Genomic DNA, 18,718 nt, shown 5'->3' on the forward strand with positions numbered 1-18,718 from the left:
AGAGAGATGAAAGACTTTTTCTCAGCCCATTCACCAATGCAGTTCACAAACTTTTTTTTTTTTTTAAATGGGCTGGTTGCCCTCCCATCTATTTATCATTCATATTTTATAACAGTGTTTTCTTACTTTTTTTGCTCATGTGCCCCCTTCAAACCATATTTTCATCCAGGAGTGGGGCCCTTCTTATTGAATGTATTTTTTGAACATTGATGGGGGGGGGGGGCGGCTCTATTACCGAATAAAATGGTCTCTTGGGGATAAAAAAATAAAAATATCTTAAAAGATCTTGAGGCTCCCATGCTTAGCTGGAAGTAAAAACTTACATATTTATATATGTACTGTCAAAAATTAAGTGCCAGAGCTTATCATGTACGCCCACGGCCGGACTTAGGGTACGTCCATAGTGAACCGCTTCTCGCTACTCGCTTTATCGCGGCTGAAAAAAGATCGTGAAAACTCATTGGGGCGGCCATAGTGCGCCCGCCTACCTGCTTATACCGGCTCAAACTGCTTTTACCCGCTTTAACCAGAATGAATTATTATTTCTTTTTCTCGCTTGACCGGCTCACCGCTTGCAGTTTTGAACGGATACTTTCCTCTAAGTGTTCGTTTTATAATGGAATAGTAAATCGACGGAGTTTTTGTAACGATCAATTATCGTTATTACTTATCGTTGATTAATTATGACATAATAAAAGCGAAATCGTTAATCATTAAGTATTTAAAGAAAATTACCAATTATAGTGAATCCAATTGGAGTTTTTGTGACGATTAATTATTAATACTAATCGTTAACTAGATGACATAATAAAAGCAATATCGTTGGTTAATTATTAATTAAGGTTAATTAACGATTATACTGAATCCAACGGAGTTTTTGTGATGGATAATTGTTGCTAATACTAATCTTTAATTAGTTATGACATAATAAGCGAAATCATTAATTAATTAAGGATCATTAATTATCATACTAAATCCAACGGAGTTTTTATGACGCCTAATTATTGTTAATACTAATCGTTAATTAGTTGACGTAATGAAAACGATATCGTTAATTAATCAAAATACCGTTGGATTTCGTTTTATCGTTACTAATTATTCATCATCATTCATTTAGTTTTATCGTTAATAAACTAATTAACGATAAAACGAAAAGCGAAATCGCTGATTTATCATCAATTAATTAATTTAATATAATTAGCGATTACACTAAACCCATTGCAACTTCAAGGCGAGTCCTATTAATTTCATGTACATTCGTCATTCCTTCATGTTTAATTTTATGATAAATATTTTTTGTTGTCAACAAAAACACACAATAGATCCCCACGTGATAGATCCATGATGCCAACTGCCCATGCAGGCAGACGCTCCCGCGAGCGGTGCACTATAACCACCACCGGCTAGAATCGCGAGGGATCATCTCGCTTTCTACAACTGCCGCGGTTTAAGCAATAAAGCGGGAAGCGGTGCACTATGGACGTACCCTTAGGCAGGTGCGAAGGTGTGGCCGCAAAAGGGGATAAAAATATTTTGATCCTATTTTGACTTCAACTAACCAAGCAATACCTTGATTAAAATTCAATTCAAAATATAGAACCTCTAACATTCAGACATTGAACCATCTGGCCTATGGTTATGACAGATTTCCCCCCCCCCCCAAGCCAAGAAGGGTAGGTGGATCTAGTATCTTGGGCACTGGAGCAGAAGGGACGCTAAATTCTTTTAATCACTGATTCAAAATTACATGAAGGAGACATAATGCATGCTTACCCAACTGAAAGAGTATCTAGTTGAGCCCTTGGGTAGATAATTGCTTTTCTAGCCCTGACAGCCCCAACCTTTAAGTGCTTGGGGTTTTTTTGCAATTTTTTTCGCTGAATGTTGGACACTGTTGTCCTATTTATTACTAAATGACCATCAAAGCAGTTTGATAATCATTCTCTGGAGCTAATTTTGAACCTGCCAGCATCAAGATACCCATGGATACTGGGGTATTTGGAAACCCCCTGTTCATATGGCCGCATAATAACTCAAGCCCGACCCTGTGTACAGCCCCCCACGAACGGGAGGTCCCTTGAGGCCATGTTCAGATGGGGGGTCCCATGTGTTACGGTAGCATTGGTTCTATGGGCAGTTCTGCTGGATTCTAAAATTAATAACACTTTTTTTGCCAAAATATTCTACTTAAACCCTTTATTTCTTCGCATCAGAATTTTTCTTTTCAGCTCTATGGCCAAAGACTCCTAGATATTCCATCTAGGAGGCTTTGGTAGAGCCCTGTTAGTCTACCCCATGTAATGGGCATGCATTATAGATGTTACGGGAAATGTGATAAATCGGTTATTATTCATAATCGCCAATTGTCTCGGTAAGTTTGATAAAATTTTCACAATTTTTTAAATCACTTTTACCGGCGATTAAGCATAATATCCAAATGACGTCGGTTAATTTGATAAATGATTAAAAAAATTGTATGTGATAATTGATAAAATTATACTTAATATCGGTGTACAATCGTGAAATTTGTCAAAAGAGAGTTCATTTATCAAATGTACAATGATAAAATTTGTTAAAGTCGTTGTTTGTTGTATCGAGATACGGTTATGAAATTCGTCAAATAGGGGTTAATTATACAGGGGTCTGATTATATAATTCCTTAAATAGGAATTTGTTACATTGGGGTCTAATTGTATATGCTTAAAAGCTTAAAAATTCGTAAAATCAAAGAATTTGTAAGTAGGAGTTAAACCAGGGGGTACAAAACATTAAGCGCCTCGCCAATGAGGGTATACGCTGATTAGATAGAAGTTAATTATATCAAGGCACGATCGTAAAATTTGTTAAGTGAAAAATCATAAGATAAGAGTTCGAACGTAAAACGTGTTAAATTAGTGTTCATTATATCGAGGTCTGATTTCAGAATTCATCAAAAATAGAAGTTAGTCGATTCCCGTTTTAACGAATACCGTTATACCGAAAATTTTGTTTTAACGAAAAATTTTATAATCCTCCCAAATAAATTCACAGAAATAATTTAAGAATCTTTAATTCCTTTATAACGAAATCTCGTTATTGCGAAGTGATTTTTTCGATCTCTTAAAGTTCGTTATAACGGGATTCGATTGTATTTCGGGGATGTTCGGAAAATATTGTTAAATTCAAACTCATTATATCCTCTTCAGACTGGCTGAGAAGTACGCTTATCTGACTAATAAAACTTGTCATGGCAATAAAAAACACCGATTTATCATATTTATCGATACAAGATGGTGATTATGCATAATAACCGGCAAATACACTGCTCAAAACAATTAGGGGAGCAAGCAAAAAAGTGAAGAAAACCGTGCGAGACAGCCACGTATTGGCATACAATGGATAGTACACGCGTATCAATGCGCAATACAGAAAAAAAGGCGTAAAAAAATTTAAAATTAAGCTTTAAGTCTTTGAAAATGTGGAAAAAACATGAAAAGATGATTTAAGGCAACAATTTGGTTACATGTAAACGATAAAAAAAGTACTGTTTAGACATGATGCATGAGTTTTAATAGGGCGTGTGGTCTCCTCGAACAGCTAAGACTGCTGCACACCTGTTTGCCATGGATGCGATGAGGTTATCGATCAGACTTTGGAGAATACTGTTCCACTCCTCAAGAAGTGCAATCTGCAAGTCTCGGACAGTAACAGGCGGCCTTGGTCTCGCAGCAATGCGTCGTCCATTGGATTCAGGTCAGGAGAGCACGCTGGCCATTCCATACGCTGTATTGTTTCAGCTTCAAGCATGTTCTCCACCAGACGAGCTCTATGCGGTCGGGCATTATCATCCTGGAAAACAAAGGAATCTCCAATGGCTCCAGCGTAAGGGATGACATGAGGTCGCAGTATCTCGTCTGAATACCTTCGGGCCGTCAAAGTGCCATCCCGAATGATATGCAGGTCCGTACGTCCGCCTATGCTGATTCCACCCCATACCATCCAACCAGCTCGTCTGTATTGTGACCTTTCACGAACGAATGCGGGGTTATTTCGAGTGCCCCTGTCCCTCCATACCAGAACACGTCGGGTGTCACACTCCAGACTGAATCGGGACTCGTCTGTAAACAGCACTTGGCTCCAATCATGTTGCTCCCAATCTCGATGTTCAGCAGCCCATCTTCTTCGGGCCGCACGGTGGCGTGGGGTCAACGGAATGCAGACCATTGGCCTACGTGCATAGAGCCCTCCCTCATGAAGCCGATTACGTACTGTTTGGCTGGACACCCTTCGTCCTGTTGCCAAGAGCAACCGTCTTTGCAGCTGCGTAGCATTCTTTGTTCCGTTTCGACGGGCTGTTAACCGTACATACCGGTCATCAGTTGCTGTAGTGGCGCGTGGCCGACCTTTCCCTGGTCGACGTTCGATTCCACAGCCTTGCAACAACACTTCTGGCGACTCCAACAGCGTCCACGACACTACGTTGTGTTTGCCCGGATTCCAGTCTGCCTATAACACGCCATGCCATGGATTCCGGTAAATGACGTTGTTGAGGCATCCTCAAGTCAGCTTGTCTCAAAAAAAAAATACTGCGCAATCGAATTTCACAGTTACGGCAGTAAAACAGACGTTTCTGCAACATCCCGATTTCTGCCCTTATCTCCTTTTTCTGGTTTTTGACGTCATGAACTTTGATTTGCATATGAAGTTTTCTTCTTCCGTTTCCTGCTAGGCTTTAAATTATGGATGATTCATTTTATGTTACTTATCGGTATACATCTTTGCGTAATTTTGTTAAAACCATGTGCTCCCCTAATTGTTTTGAGCAGTGTACAAGCAGAGTCTGACGAAAATCTCCAACTAACAAAACAATCACTTTTCCCATGAGCCGCTGATTTCCTCGCAAGTGTCATATTGACAGCTTGCAGGGCCCGTTTGTGAGACATTGTACACTCATCCCAAACTATGAGACTGCACTCTTGCAACACTTTTGCTGGGCTGTTCCTTTGGCAATGTTTCATAGTGGAGATTCGTTATGGTTCAAGTCCAGTGGTAATTTGAAAGCGGCATTTGCCGTCCAACCTCCATTTAGTAGTGTTGCGGCTTGCCAGAAGAGGCCACTTCTACTGCAATTTTATTTTGTTGTCTCATCTTTGCCAAAAGTAAATTGATAAGGAACGTTTTGGCAGTGCCACCGGAAGCATCAAAGAAATATATGCCGCCATTTCCATTGTTAATCGTTTGCTGAATTTTATTGTAGGCTTGTCTTTGGTCGAAAGTGGTTCTTTCGCTGTAATTCTCTCTCTCTCATCAACATCATAATTTCTCTCCCTCATAATTTCATGAGTACGATTGTTGGTGTTAGTCCATTGCGATGAAAGAAGCAAAGAGCACTGTCTGAGGTATTTTCCAGCCATTGACAAACAAAGGTCTTCTAGATGGATGAGAGCTTGATTGTACATATCTGGTGAAAATTCAATTTCTAAATTTGGATTTTCCCGTCTGATTCTCATGGGACCACTATTACACCGCGCACCAACTCCGGTCGCCATACGGCAATTTCCAACCAGTGGAGTTGGGTGGGAAATGAAGGCTCCATCCATCCATGGTCGCCCTAGGCTCGGTAGGTAAAGAACTTGCTTCTAATGTTCTATGCCCGGATTCGAACCCATGGACCTTGATAGTAACCTTCATAGTGGAAGACGAGCATCTTTACCTCTGCGCAACAGGGGAACCTCTCATAAGACTGTCTTCACTGAGATCATCTTTGTACTTTTCCCACAACTGAAGTGGATTTGACACATTGAGTAGATAAAATAATCCCAAAAAGATGTCTTAGGCGAATGGCATATTGAGTGATTTTAGCTTCATCCCTTGCCAAATCCCAGTGGTCATCATTTTCCAGCAATCCTCGCTTTTGGCATGCTTGCGTGGTTGCACAATTTGACCATTAAATGTTTTCAAATCATCGAATGATGGGTGGTCGTTTGATGATGTGAAGCAACATACGCAGAAAGAAGCATTCGTCACTTGACGGATGAACGATATAAACGCGGCCAAATGTTTCTGATGATTTAACCCCAGGATGTCCTGCAACATCAGCTCCTTGTTTGCGTCGCTGCCACTTTTTGCTGGATGCATTCCATGTTTAGAACCGCGGAAGGTCACAGTAGAAAAGTGTTCTGGTAAATACGTCGGCCATACATAGTTCAAAGAATTCGGTCAGTGTTGTCCTTGGCGGCAGTTGTAAGTTGTTTGCTGAGAGATTTTCTGGATTTAATATACCCTCTGGCCATTTTGAAGGTGAACACTCAGATGTTGAACCGATGGGTAGCATTCGTGAAGAGTTCGAAGCTGAGGATTCGCCAAATTGCTTCGTTGCTGCAAATGTATCTTCCCAATAGAAATGTTGAAATCTCATCGTTCGTTTGTTGGCCCTATCCAAAAATCCAAAAATTGTTTGGTCACTTCCTTTGTTGACATACTTGCAAATGTACTTGATGTCTTTTACAGACTGGCAAGACTCTACATTAATGTGCGCATGGAACATTTTTGACCATATTGGGGAATATGGAACTACCCACCTATTGTCAACGTTAACGTCTACATGGCGTATTTTCAATGTAGTGGTAAATCCTCCATCTTCGGGCTTTCGTCTCCTGTACAGAGGATAGCCATCTTGGCCAGTCTATGTTTCTTGTAGCATTGTGCGTGGATATTTCTTGAAACATTGTCCATTCATCATGCAAGGAGCGTTAGTGTTTAGTGTTCCACATGACCCGTGAATCATATTTTTGTTGATGATCTGAAACAACGATGGATCTTGATTAGGATTAGACAATTCGGCAAAGATGAGGTTGTCGATATCAGTTGGCCAGATTCTTTCTCGCAGCTAGATGAGGATGTGGGCATGCGGGAGACCTCTTTTTTGCCATTCGATTGAATACATCCAGCATCTCGTTTCTCCGAAAATATGACACTTCTTCACGACGTTCATCAGTTTGGTTAGTTTTCTCTCGAACACTCTGGCAATCAGGTCATTTCGATCTGTAGCTTTCTGAGCAGGCAGAAGAGTCTCTTGTATTTCAGACCAAAGTGGATTGCATGTGAAGGTGATGAACAGGTCAGGGCGACATAACTCCTGACATAAGTCATTGCGTCCTGATGTACTCATGCATGTGTTTTGGACCGCCAGTAACGGTTGCTGGTAAAATCACCATTCTCCCCAATTCATTTGGATTCACGTCATTGGCCATAGCATCTGTAAGATGAATGTAGTCATCTATTCTCAGTTTTTCTTAGTTTATTCGGATGTAGAGTAGCCGTTCACTTTCGATTTTGGCGTACATATCTTTTACAAACTGATGGAGTAGCTGCCGGAATTTTAATAGATGATTTTCATCTCCTACCCATCATTCTGAATGCATAAAGGTCCATGGCAGATACCTTCTTTCCTGGTAGCAGGTCCCCTGTGGTTGGATTGATCTGAGGAATCATTGCCTTGCCAAAAGGTGATCGGGTATTGGAGAGCATCGTATGATCTATGAGTCTCCGTTACTCTCTGTAGCACGTTATTTCTTTTCTGTAGAACAATATCGCGGCTTTCAAATTTATTCCCCACAATAACAATCGCCATCTCATCAATTGTTGGTGCATTGAATGCCCGTGGATGGGCACCTACTGGAGTCATCTGCTCTGATAATTATTTAGTAATCATCTCTTGGCATGCGCTCCAGCGCAGCCTTGAACAAATTCACGTAGGAATTGTTGTAGCGCCAGGACGATAGATCTTGAAAAAGCATGCTCTCTATAAGTGAATTCCCTAGTTCGGTTAGCAGATAGGTGGTCTTCAGTTTGTTCTGAAGTCTCATTTGTCCTGGAAGTGGAGGCCCTAGTTCGATCAGCATCTTGTCTTTGTTTAGTCTGCTCTGAAGACTCATTTTTCCATGCCAATTGCATCCGTTTTGCTTCAGTCGAAAATTTTCCGATTGCTGCTCGGTTTTTGGGAGGCAGCTTATACAGTGGAAGAATATTACGGTCAGAATGAGCGAGCGTCTGTGGTGGTCAGAGTTGTTTCCTTCACTTCAGTATTTTTATTTTCAGTTTTGTCGTCGTAGTTGTTGGTTGTTCTTTGTTGTTAGTGACGTCTGTGAAGCGAATATTATTCAAACGCCTTTTAAGTATTTCTTAAATTGAAACTACCTGTACGGTGGGCGGTTCATGAGATAAAGGCCGCATTATCACTTACAGGACACCCTGCATATATGCTAGCCATAATACCCGGTGCTGCCCGCGTTTTCTGCAATCACTGGGAGGACTGAAAAAATGGCAAACTATTATAAAGAAATAAACTGTTGTACATATACTGGCAGCATTAGAGATGTGACAAACCATTGTAAAAGCATATGCATGTCTGGAACATATTGTTTGAGAACCACGGTAACCAAAGTAAACATTCCGAAAGGGATTGTTGAGACCCAGAAACCATTGTTGCCCGACAGTTTTTTGCCCATTTGGGGCACTTGCCCAGCTCTGACGAACTTTTAAAGCAGCCTACTGTTCAATCCGGGCCATGTTTGGTATATATGTCAAATTTGGCGACGATCGGTCTAAAATTGTAGATTTGTATAAAGAACAAACATACATACATACATACTTTCATATTTATATAGAAAATACAGTATAAGATATAAAATTAATTTTCTGTGTGTTCTTTATACAAATCTACAATTTTAGATCTACCATCGCCAAATTTTTCATGTACACCAAACTGGGCCCGGATCGAACGATAGGCTACTTTAAAAATTCCTCAGAGCTGGGCAAATGCCCGGAATGGGCAAAAAAAACTGTCGGGCAACAATGGTTTCTGGGCCCTAACAATTACTTTCGGAATGTTTACTTTGGTTATCGTGGCTCCCAAAAATATGTTTCAGATATGCCTTTACAATGGTTTGTCACATCTTTAACCCTGCCAGTATATTGTATAATAGTTGATTCCTTCATAATGGTTTGTCGTTTTTTCATTTCTCGCAGTAATTGGAAAAAACTGCGGGCAGCGCCGGGTATTTTTCTAACCGCAATACCCACCGCTGCCCGAGTATTCTTCAATTTCTGGGAGGATCGAAAAATAACAAACCATTATAAATCATTAAACTATAATACTGGCAGCATAAAAGAAGTGATAAACCATTATAAAGGATTAAACTATAATACTGGCAGCATAAAAGAAGTGACAAACCATTGTAAAGGCATGTGCATGTCTGAAACGCGTTGTTAAGGAGCCACGGCAACTAAAGTAAACATTCCGAAAGTGATTGTTGAGGCCCAGGAACCATTGTTGCCTGACAGTTTTTCGCCCATTATGGTCATTTGTCCTGCTCTGACGAACTTTTAAAGTAGCCTATCGTTCAAGTCTGGGTTTGAGATCAATTATTTCCCTATAACATTACAACCATGATCACAGGTCGTAAAATGTCTCGACCTGGCCGTGGTGGATCGTTATTATTAGAGCCCGGAAGTTCGGGCAAAATGCCATAAATGCCTTTTTTTTTGCTTATTTTCAAACTTTTTTTGGTAAAAATGCCTTTTGAAATTTTTGTGCTATAAATGTGTGCGTGTGCACGAACGCGCCCATACTAACATAGTTTTTAATTTATTAGTGAATTTCAGTGGCCCTTTAAAACTTGGATATTTTGAGCATTGAAAACTTCAAAAGAATTGGTCTTTTTTAAAATTTTCCAACTCTCAATATCAATTATCATCAAGAAACACCCCTGCCCCCTCCAGCCCCATTTAGACGCAAATAAGTGATCTGAGAGGTCATGAATTGACGTCATGCCTCACATAAGGCGGAGTAGGAGCAGACGGCTCTGCGGCCCATGTTGTTTTCATTTTATTTTTTGTACTGCAAACAACCATGGCTATTCATGAAACATATATTTAGTATTCGATTAAATCGACCAGAATGGCCCTCAGACCGTTTGACAGATGCGACCACACAGGGCCCCGCGCTTGAAGGAGTTCCGCATACGTGGTAATATAAAAAAAGAAAAAAGATTTTTTTTTACAAAAATAGAACAAGATAGCCATGTTTCAAATGTAGAAATGATAATGATTATTCAAAATAATACAACAAATAAACGAGGATTATTCGAAACTCGAAGGAGTTCGCAGATCATTTTCTCTGCTGGCTCTGCGTCTGGTAATGGTGGTCCTGGAATTGGCCTAATCCTGAGAATCTACTAGCATTTTATTTGGGCTTGGAATCAATTTAATTTGAATAATAATGCAGTTATTATAAACTTTAATGAAAGCAATAGACGGATTAAGTGCAACCAATTTTTTAGCTAGTTCTTGGACTCCTTAATACCTTTGTTTTTAGTTATGTTTTCTACCTTCCAAAAATTATAAATTCCTTTTTTTCAATGCCTATTTTAGTCATTTTTAGTGCCTTTTTTCATACATATTTCGACCATTTTTAGTGCCTAAACTTCCGGGCTCTAGTTATATTTTTGGAGAAATCTCGAACTTTTATTTAATATAAAATGAAAAGTTCTATCTCTTTCTTCGATAATAAAAAGTAGAACTATCTTGTCTCAAGTAGATTTCTTGAAAATTGTCTGACATTGACCCAGGCTGACATAAATTAGATTCGAGACACTTTTATTCTTTGCCCCAAGAGATTGAAAATGAATTAATGGATTTCTTTTTGTATCACACAGATGGCACTTTACAACCAGAAAGTTTCTCCTCTTTTAAGGAAAACAAAGTTAAGAATATTCCCCCACAGACAGCAGGCAGCAAAAAAAAGTGATTCATCCTCTATCACTAGATCTATTGCATCGCCAAACACACTTGCTCCTAGGAGTTGTTTCTCTTTGCTCTTCTCTGTTTATTTTTTTCCATATTCATTGTATAGACAACAGTGAGAATATTGCACGGCGGCTTTCGTTGATTTTTCTTCTTCCATTACGCGCTCCTTTGGCCACGAGGGGGAAAAAAAATAAAGCCTGACAACTTTCTTTTGGGACAAGAAGCGGGGTCATAGTTCAGTGCCGAAACCTCATTTGATCCTGTTCCAACCAAATCATCGACATATTTAGGCCATTTGAATCCTTTGGACTCTTCAGGTTACTATGTTTCTGTGAGTAAAAAAACTTTTTTTTCCCCACTATTCTAAAACTCAATTGAGATTTTGCTTTTCGAGCGTTTTGTAACCTTTTCAAGTCTATAATCATTTATTTTTAGTATGCCAAGAAAATTATTTTTAGATAATTTAGTATATATTTAAAAAAAAATAATACATTCACAATGCGGTGCATAAATTGTAATTGAAATTTGTTTGACCAGTTAAACGGGATGTCATGATAGTACAGCGAAGATGATTTCGCGGAATGCGGTTTTCACTGGCGCATAAAATACATTAAACTTGCATTAAAGTTGATTGGTCACGTCATGATTTCAAAATGAAATTATCGAAAATAATGAATACTGTATTTTCAAAAAAGCAAATTCCGTAGTTCGGATCTCGGCGAATTTTCGAATTATGTAAAGCATTTAATTTAATCGAACTATTTAACGGAAATTTTAAGATATTCAGTTTTTGAATTAAAACATTCGTCCTTTTAAAAGCTGGTTATTCACAGAGCACGGTGAGTCGATTTAATGTATATAATGTATTGTACTTTGTAATTTGTATACTTTTTTAAAAACAAATTGTGATTTTTTTTCCTACTTCTGATAATTACACATTTCGTTTAGAGCTCATAATAAAATTTCGGCTAACTCGGGTGTTCGACATGGGCGGAGATGCGGGGGGCATTGCCCCCTTAGCGTCAAAGGTGGAGTTGACTGATCTAATGTATATATGTATATACGAATTGACATCATATCATCATCGTGCCCCCCCCCCCAGAAATAATGACCGTGCCCCCCATGGTGTTGGACCATGATGAGTGCTGGGTTTATTGTTTTTCCTTTCAAAATTGCGAGGGGAGGAGGAGAGATAGAGTAAATTTTCGTTTCCAGTTGCGGCGATGGGTGCTGGTAATACTTTATCGCAACTATCGAATTGATTTTATCTTCTGCGTTCATTCATGTTATCCTTGAAACATTCTTTGACATTGATTCATCAAAAGTCAATGCTTGACGGCAAAAAGAACTAAAAGTGGCTAAAAAAGAAAATAATGATGCCAATTATACAAATATGGATCTCATTTAAGTAGAGCGGTAATTGCCGTAATTAAGGTTATTGAGGGCAGTGTACTAAAACTTGATTTTTACTCTTGCCGCCCCTCCCTTATAAAAATATCCATAATTTTATTGCAGTGTTTTTTACAAAACGTATTGATGTGAAATTTTTTTTACATCGCTTAGATTTATCGCAATCACCACCATCAAGATTGCCACCAGAGGCACTTTTGTCCTTCGTCCTCCTTCCCTGGGTTCCAGCACTGCATTTAAGCCTAAACCTGTATTGTCAGTGAGAAACTTACAAATATCTTCTATATTAGAAAACTACTAGATAAATTCTAAACTTCTTTCTGCACTTTTAAGAAGGCCTCTGTCACAGAATAACTGGAAAAAATATCTTAATAATAAATGAAGATTTGGAAGGAAAAAGGTATTTTGGGAGCTAACACACCGCACACGTACTTTCATTTTTTGTACTTTTTAAATGTGTTGTGATGAAAAATTGCCGTAACAGATGAAATATAAATTACATCTTCATGTATTTATGCGAAACAGGTTATGACCACATTTTACCGTGAATTATTCTCTGGACTTGTGTGTCCCAAAAAACTCAATACATATTATGTTGAAACTACATTAGAAGTCCGTTATAACGACAACTCACAATCACGGGAGAAGTTGTCGTTATAAGTGGATGTTTTTAGTAACATTAGCTCTTTGACAATCACCTGCAAATCACTTGTTATATCGAGATTGTCGTTATAAGCCATACTCGTTACAACAGATTTTTACTGTGTGTACAATCCTGTTCAGGAATGAGAATTCATTGTAAAAGGAAATTCTCTCCGAACTTTGAAGCTAATTTCTTCCCACAACTTTTGCTCTTTATTATTAGGAATTAATTATATAAAGTTAATTAATATTATAGATGCTATTTATCAGGAATAATTTGGAATATTAATCCTCTATGGTCCAGTGTATATTTGAATATACATGGCCAAAAAACCCATTATACGAATTTCTTTTCTCAACTTTTTTGGTATTTTAGTCATCTTTTAGTGCCATTTTGGTACAAAATATAGCTATGTAGTATAAGTGCAATGATTTTTTATATAGAAAGACTTGATTCCTTGTTGATGTAATTTTTGTAAAGTTACTGAAGTTTCACGTGTTCAGAGTTTTATAAAATCCTACCCAATTGAAGGAATTGGAAATTAAATTCAAGGTAGAAACTATTCAACTTTGCTAAGACTGGGATTGCACTATAAAAGTTTTTAATTGCACTATAAAAATATTTTGCTTTAAAAGCGGGTCGTATGGTCATGAACATTTCGTACGATAAACAATGATGTGCGGTTTTCTTTTGAAAAAAACGACACACACAGCAAGCTTATCTCGACGTCCCATATATATTTTAAAAAAAATAATACATTCACAATGCGGTGCATAAATTGTAATTGAAATTTGTTTGACCAGTTAAACGGGATGTCATGATAGTACAGCGAAGATGATTTCGCGGAATGCGGTTTTCACTGGCGCATAAAATACATTAAACTTGCATTAAAGTTGATTGGTCACGTCATGATTTCAAAATGAAATTATCGAAAATAATGAATACTGTATTTTCAAAAAAGCAAATTCCGTAGTTCGGATCTCGGCGAATTTTCGAATTATGTAAAGCATTTAATTTAATCGAACTATTTAACGGAAATTTTAAGATATTCAGTTTTTGAATTAAAACATTCGTCCTTTTAAAAGCTGGTTATTCACAGAGCACGGTGAGTCGATTTAATGTATATAATGTATTGTACTTTGTAATTTGTATACTTTTTTAAAAACAAATTGTGATTTTTTTTCCTACTTCTGATAATTACACATTTCGTTTAGAGCTCATAATAAAATTTCGGCTAACTCGGGTGTTCGACATGGGCGGAGATGCGGGGGGCATTGCCCCCTTAGCGTCAAAGGTGGAGTTGACTGATCTAATGTATATATGTATATACGAATTGACATCATATCATCATCGTGCCCCCCCCCAGAAATAATGACCGTGCCCCCCATGGTGTTGGACCATGATGAGTGCTGGGTTTATTGTTTTTCCTTTCAAAATTGCGAGGGGAGGAGGAGAGATAGAGTAAATTTTCGTTTCCAGTTGCGGCGATGGGTGCTGGTAATACTTTATCGCAACTATCGAATTGATTTTATCTTCTGCGTTCATTCATGTTATCCTTGAAACATTCTTTGACATTGATTCATCAAAAGTCATTGCTTGACGGCAAAAAGAACTAAAAGTGGCTAAAAAAGAAAATAATGATGCCAATTATACAAATATGGATCTCATTTAAGTAGAGCGGTAATTGCCGTAATTAAGGTTATTGAGGGCAGTGTACTAAAACTTGATTTTTACTCTTGCCGCCCCTCCCTTATAAAAATATCCATAATTTTATTGCAGTGTTTTTTACAAAACGTATTGATGTGAAATTTTTTTTACATCGCTTAGATTTATCGCAATCACCACCATCAAGATTGCCACCAGAGGCACTTTTGTCCTTCGTCCTCCTTCCCTGGGTTCCAGCACTGCATTTAAGCCTAAACCTGTATTGTCAGTGAGAAACTTACAAATATCTTCTATATTAGAAAACTACTAGATAAATTCTAAACTTCTTTCTGCACTTTTAAGAAGGCCTCTGTCACAGAATAACTGGAAAAAATATCTTAATAATAAATGAAGATTTGGAAGGAAAAAGGTATTTTGGGAGCTAACACACCGCACACGTACTTTCATTTTTTGTACTTTTTAAATGTGTTGTGATGAAAAATTGCCGTAACAGATGAAATATAAATTACATCTTCATGTATTTATGCGAAACAGGTTATGACCACATTTTACCGTGAATTATTCTCTGGACTTGTGTGTCCCAAAAAACTCAATACATATTATGTTGAAACTACATTAGAAGTCCGTTATAACGACAACTCACAATCACGGGAGAAGTTGTCGTTATAAGTGGATGTTTTTAGTAACATTAGCTCTTTGACAATCACCTGCAAATCACTTGTTATATCGAGATTGTCGTTATAAGCCATACTCGTTACAACAGATTTTTACTGTGTGTACAATCCTGTTCAGGAATGAGAATTCATTGTAAAAGGAAATTCTCTCCGAACTTTGAAGCTAATTTCTTCCCACAACTTTTGCTCTTTATTATTAGGAATTAATTATATAAAGTTAATTAATATTATAGATGCTATTTATCAGGAATAATTTGGAATATTAATCCTCTATGGTCCAGTGTATATTTGAATATACATGGCCAAAAAACCCATTATACGAATTTCTTTTCTCAACTTTTTTGGTATTTTAGTCATCTTTTAGTGCCATTTTGGTACAAAATATAGCTATGTAGTATAAGTGCAATGATTTTTTATATAGAAAGACTTGATTCCTTGTTGATGTAATTTTTGTAAAGTTACTGAAGTTTCACGTGTTCAGAGTTTTATAAAATCCTACCCAATTGAAGGAATTGGAAATTAAATTCAAGGTAGAAACTATTCAACTTTGCTAAGACTGGGATTGCACTATAAAAGTTTTTAATTGCACTATAAAAATATTTTGCTTTAAAAGCGGGTCGTATGGTCATGAACATTTCGTACGATAAACAATGATGTGCGGTTTTCTTTTGAAAAAAACGACACACACAGCAAGCTTATCTCGACGTCCCATATATATTTTAAAAAAAATAATACATTCACAATGCGGTGCATAAATTGTAATTGAAATTTGTTTGACCAGTTAAACGGGATGTCATGATAGTACAGCGAAGATGATTTCGCGGAATGCGGTTTTCACTGGCGCATAAAATACATTAAACTTGCATTAAAGTTGATTGGTCACGTCATGATTTCAAAATGAAATTATCGAAAATAATGAATACTGTATTTTCAAAAAAGCAAATTCCGTAGTTCGGATCTCGGCGAATTTTCGAATTATGTAAAGCATTTAATTTAATCGAACTATTTAACGGAAATTTTAAGATATTCAGTTTTTGAATTAAAACATTCGTCCTTTTAAAAGCTGGTTATTCACAGAGCACGGTGAGTCGATTTAATGTATATAATGTATTGTACTTTGTAATTTGTATACTTTTTTAAAAACAAATTGTGATTTTTTTTCCTACTTCTGATAATTACACATTTCGTTTAGAGCTCATAATAAAATTTCGGCTAACTCGGGTGTTCGACATGGGCGGAGATGCGGGGGGCATTGCCCCCTTAGCGTCAAAGGTGGAGTTGACTGATCTAATGTATATATGTATATACGAATTGACATCATATCATCATCGTGCCCCCCCCCCCCAGAAATAATGACCGTGCCCCCCATGGTGTTGGACCATGATGAGTGCTGGGTTTATTGTTTTTCCTTTCAAAATTGCGAGGGGAGGAGGAGAGATAGAGTAAATTTTCGTTTCCAGTTGCGGCGATGGGTGCTGGTAATACTTTATCGCAACTATCGAATTGATTTTATCTTCTGCGTTCATTCATGTTATCCTTGAAACATTCTTTGACATTGATTCATCAAAAGTCAATGCTTGACGGCAAAAAGAACTAAAAGTGGCTAAAAAAGAAAATAATGATGCCAATTATACAAATATGGATCTCATTTAAGTAGAGCGGTAATTGCCGTAATTAAGGTTATTGAGGGCAGTGTACTAAAACTTGATTTTTACTCTTGCCGCCCCTCCCTTATAAAAATATCCATAATTTTATTGCAGTGTTTTTTACAAAACGTATTGATGTGAAATTTTTTTTACATCGCTTAGATTTATCGCAATCACCACCATCAAGATTGCCACCAGAGGCACTTTTGTCCTTCGTCCTCCTTCCCTGGGTTCCAGCACTGCATTTAAGCCTAAACCTGTATTGTCAGTGAGAAACTTACAAATATCTTCTATATTAGAAAACTACTAGATAAATTCTAAACTTCTTTCTGCACTTTTAAGAAGGCCTCAGTCACAAGACTGGAGCCCTGTCAGCCTCCGGCCAAGACATCACCTCTCGGAGGTCCCTAATATCCCCTAAATATCTTTAGGGGGTGTTAGCCAGAGTCGCCTCCAGAGGCGGCACATGAGGCTTCGCACCCGGGTGACGGTTAAGCCATGACCTCCTAAATTACATATCTAGGTGGTTATCTGTGTGGTCGTGGGTAAGCAGGAGCCGCCCCTCCTAAATTTAATCGCATGCTATTAAATTAAAATATTATATTATATTAAGCTATTAAAAAAAGTATTGTCGATTTCAGTCTCAGCCGTATGTTGCTGTGACAAACGTGGTGCAGAAAAAAGATTCACGTAAGAAATAAAATAAACACTGTATATACCCCCTCTTATCACACACACTGTATTTGTGTGTGTATTGTATTTCAATATCAAGAACCAATTATTCCTGTGTCAGGCCCGTAGCCAGAAATTTCGTTCGGAGGGGAGGAACCAAAGTGATAAAACAATAGATTTTGTCCTCTTTTTCCCTTTTTTCGTTATTTATTTATTTCATTTTCCCCCATTTTGAGGGGAAGACAAGACCCCCCCCCCCCAAGTCCCCCATATATTCCTCTTTTTTTTATAGTTAATGACTGAACTCCCCGAGAATAAAACACAATATATACAACAAGGGTGTTCAGCCTTCGGAAGAATACGGGCCACTTCATTGATGTGAAAACGTGTTGCGAGCCACTTGATGAAGTGATCTGGAACAATGCCGCTGGTTACTTACCCATTGAGCGGTATTGACGAGACATCTCGCCTCCTTAAAGGCTCCTTATTTCACCATTGAGAAGCCCAGATATTTTGTGAAGTTAATTCCTCAATGTTTTCTCTACGCCCCTTACTTTGCACCAGCTGAAAATCGGAAGAAAGTCTACTTCGGTTAAACAGACATGGTATTTTATAGGGGATTTAGTAATTTCCGCTATGCCGCTTAAAGCAGGCCCGCAGCCAGAAATTTCGTTCTGAGTAGGACCAAAGTGATAGAGCAACAGATTTGACCATCTTTTCCCCTTTTTTCAGAAATTTCTCACATTATGGCAGACCCCCCCCCCCCCAAGTCCACTACCCTCTCGCTACGGCCTTGAGTTAAAGAGTAAAGTGATCTGGAACAGTGCCGTGACTCACCCAAATGATCTGGGAATGTGTTGCCGTGAACTTAACTGATCTGAAACAGTCCCACAGGCAATTTTAATTATCTCTAAATGTGCCGCGGGTCACTTAAATGATGTGTAAGCAGGGCCGCATCTAGATATTTTGCCTAGATATTTAAGCCGGAGTTTTGACTCCCCGTGCATGTAGAAGAAGCAGTTAAAGGATGAAATCGGTGCCCCTTCTGGTCCAGTGTCAGGATAACCAGACCCACCTGCACCACCTTAGTTGCGGCCCTGTCTGTTAGTGTGCCGCTGAATGCTTAAGTGCTCTAGAACTTTTCCGCGGGTCACTCAAGTGATCTGGGAAAGTGCCACGTCGACTTGACAAATTCTTGATAGTGATTAGATCTCTAAATG

At 38.2% G+C, this 18,718-nt stretch overlaps 1 protein-coding gene across 1 annotated transcript in view; it reads left to right on the forward strand.

Moving 5' to 3' along the window:
- The first annotated feature begins 10,787 nt into the window (after positions 1–10,787).
- The window catches only part of LOC149069330 (prolyl 4-hydroxylase subunit alpha-1-like), a 40,005-nt gene continuing 32,074 nt past the window's right edge, over positions 10,788–18,718 (forward strand). Inside the window, exon 1 of the mRNA XM_089250028.1 lies at positions 10,788–11,119. Coding sequence (XP_089106154.1) covers positions 11,112–11,119 — 8 coding nt within the window. The 5' untranslated portion in view covers positions 10,788–11,111. The remainder of the gene's footprint in view (positions 11,120–18,718) is intronic.

This window comes from Pholcus phalangioides, unplaced genomic scaffold (assembly GCF_987345545.1).
Source record: "Pholcus phalangioides strain wild (caught in Gottingen) unplaced genomic scaffold, Ppha-v1.0 ptg000022l_1, whole genome shotgun sequence".
Lineage (NCBI taxonomy): Eukaryota > Metazoa > Arthropoda > Arachnida > Araneae > Pholcidae > Pholcus > Pholcus phalangioides.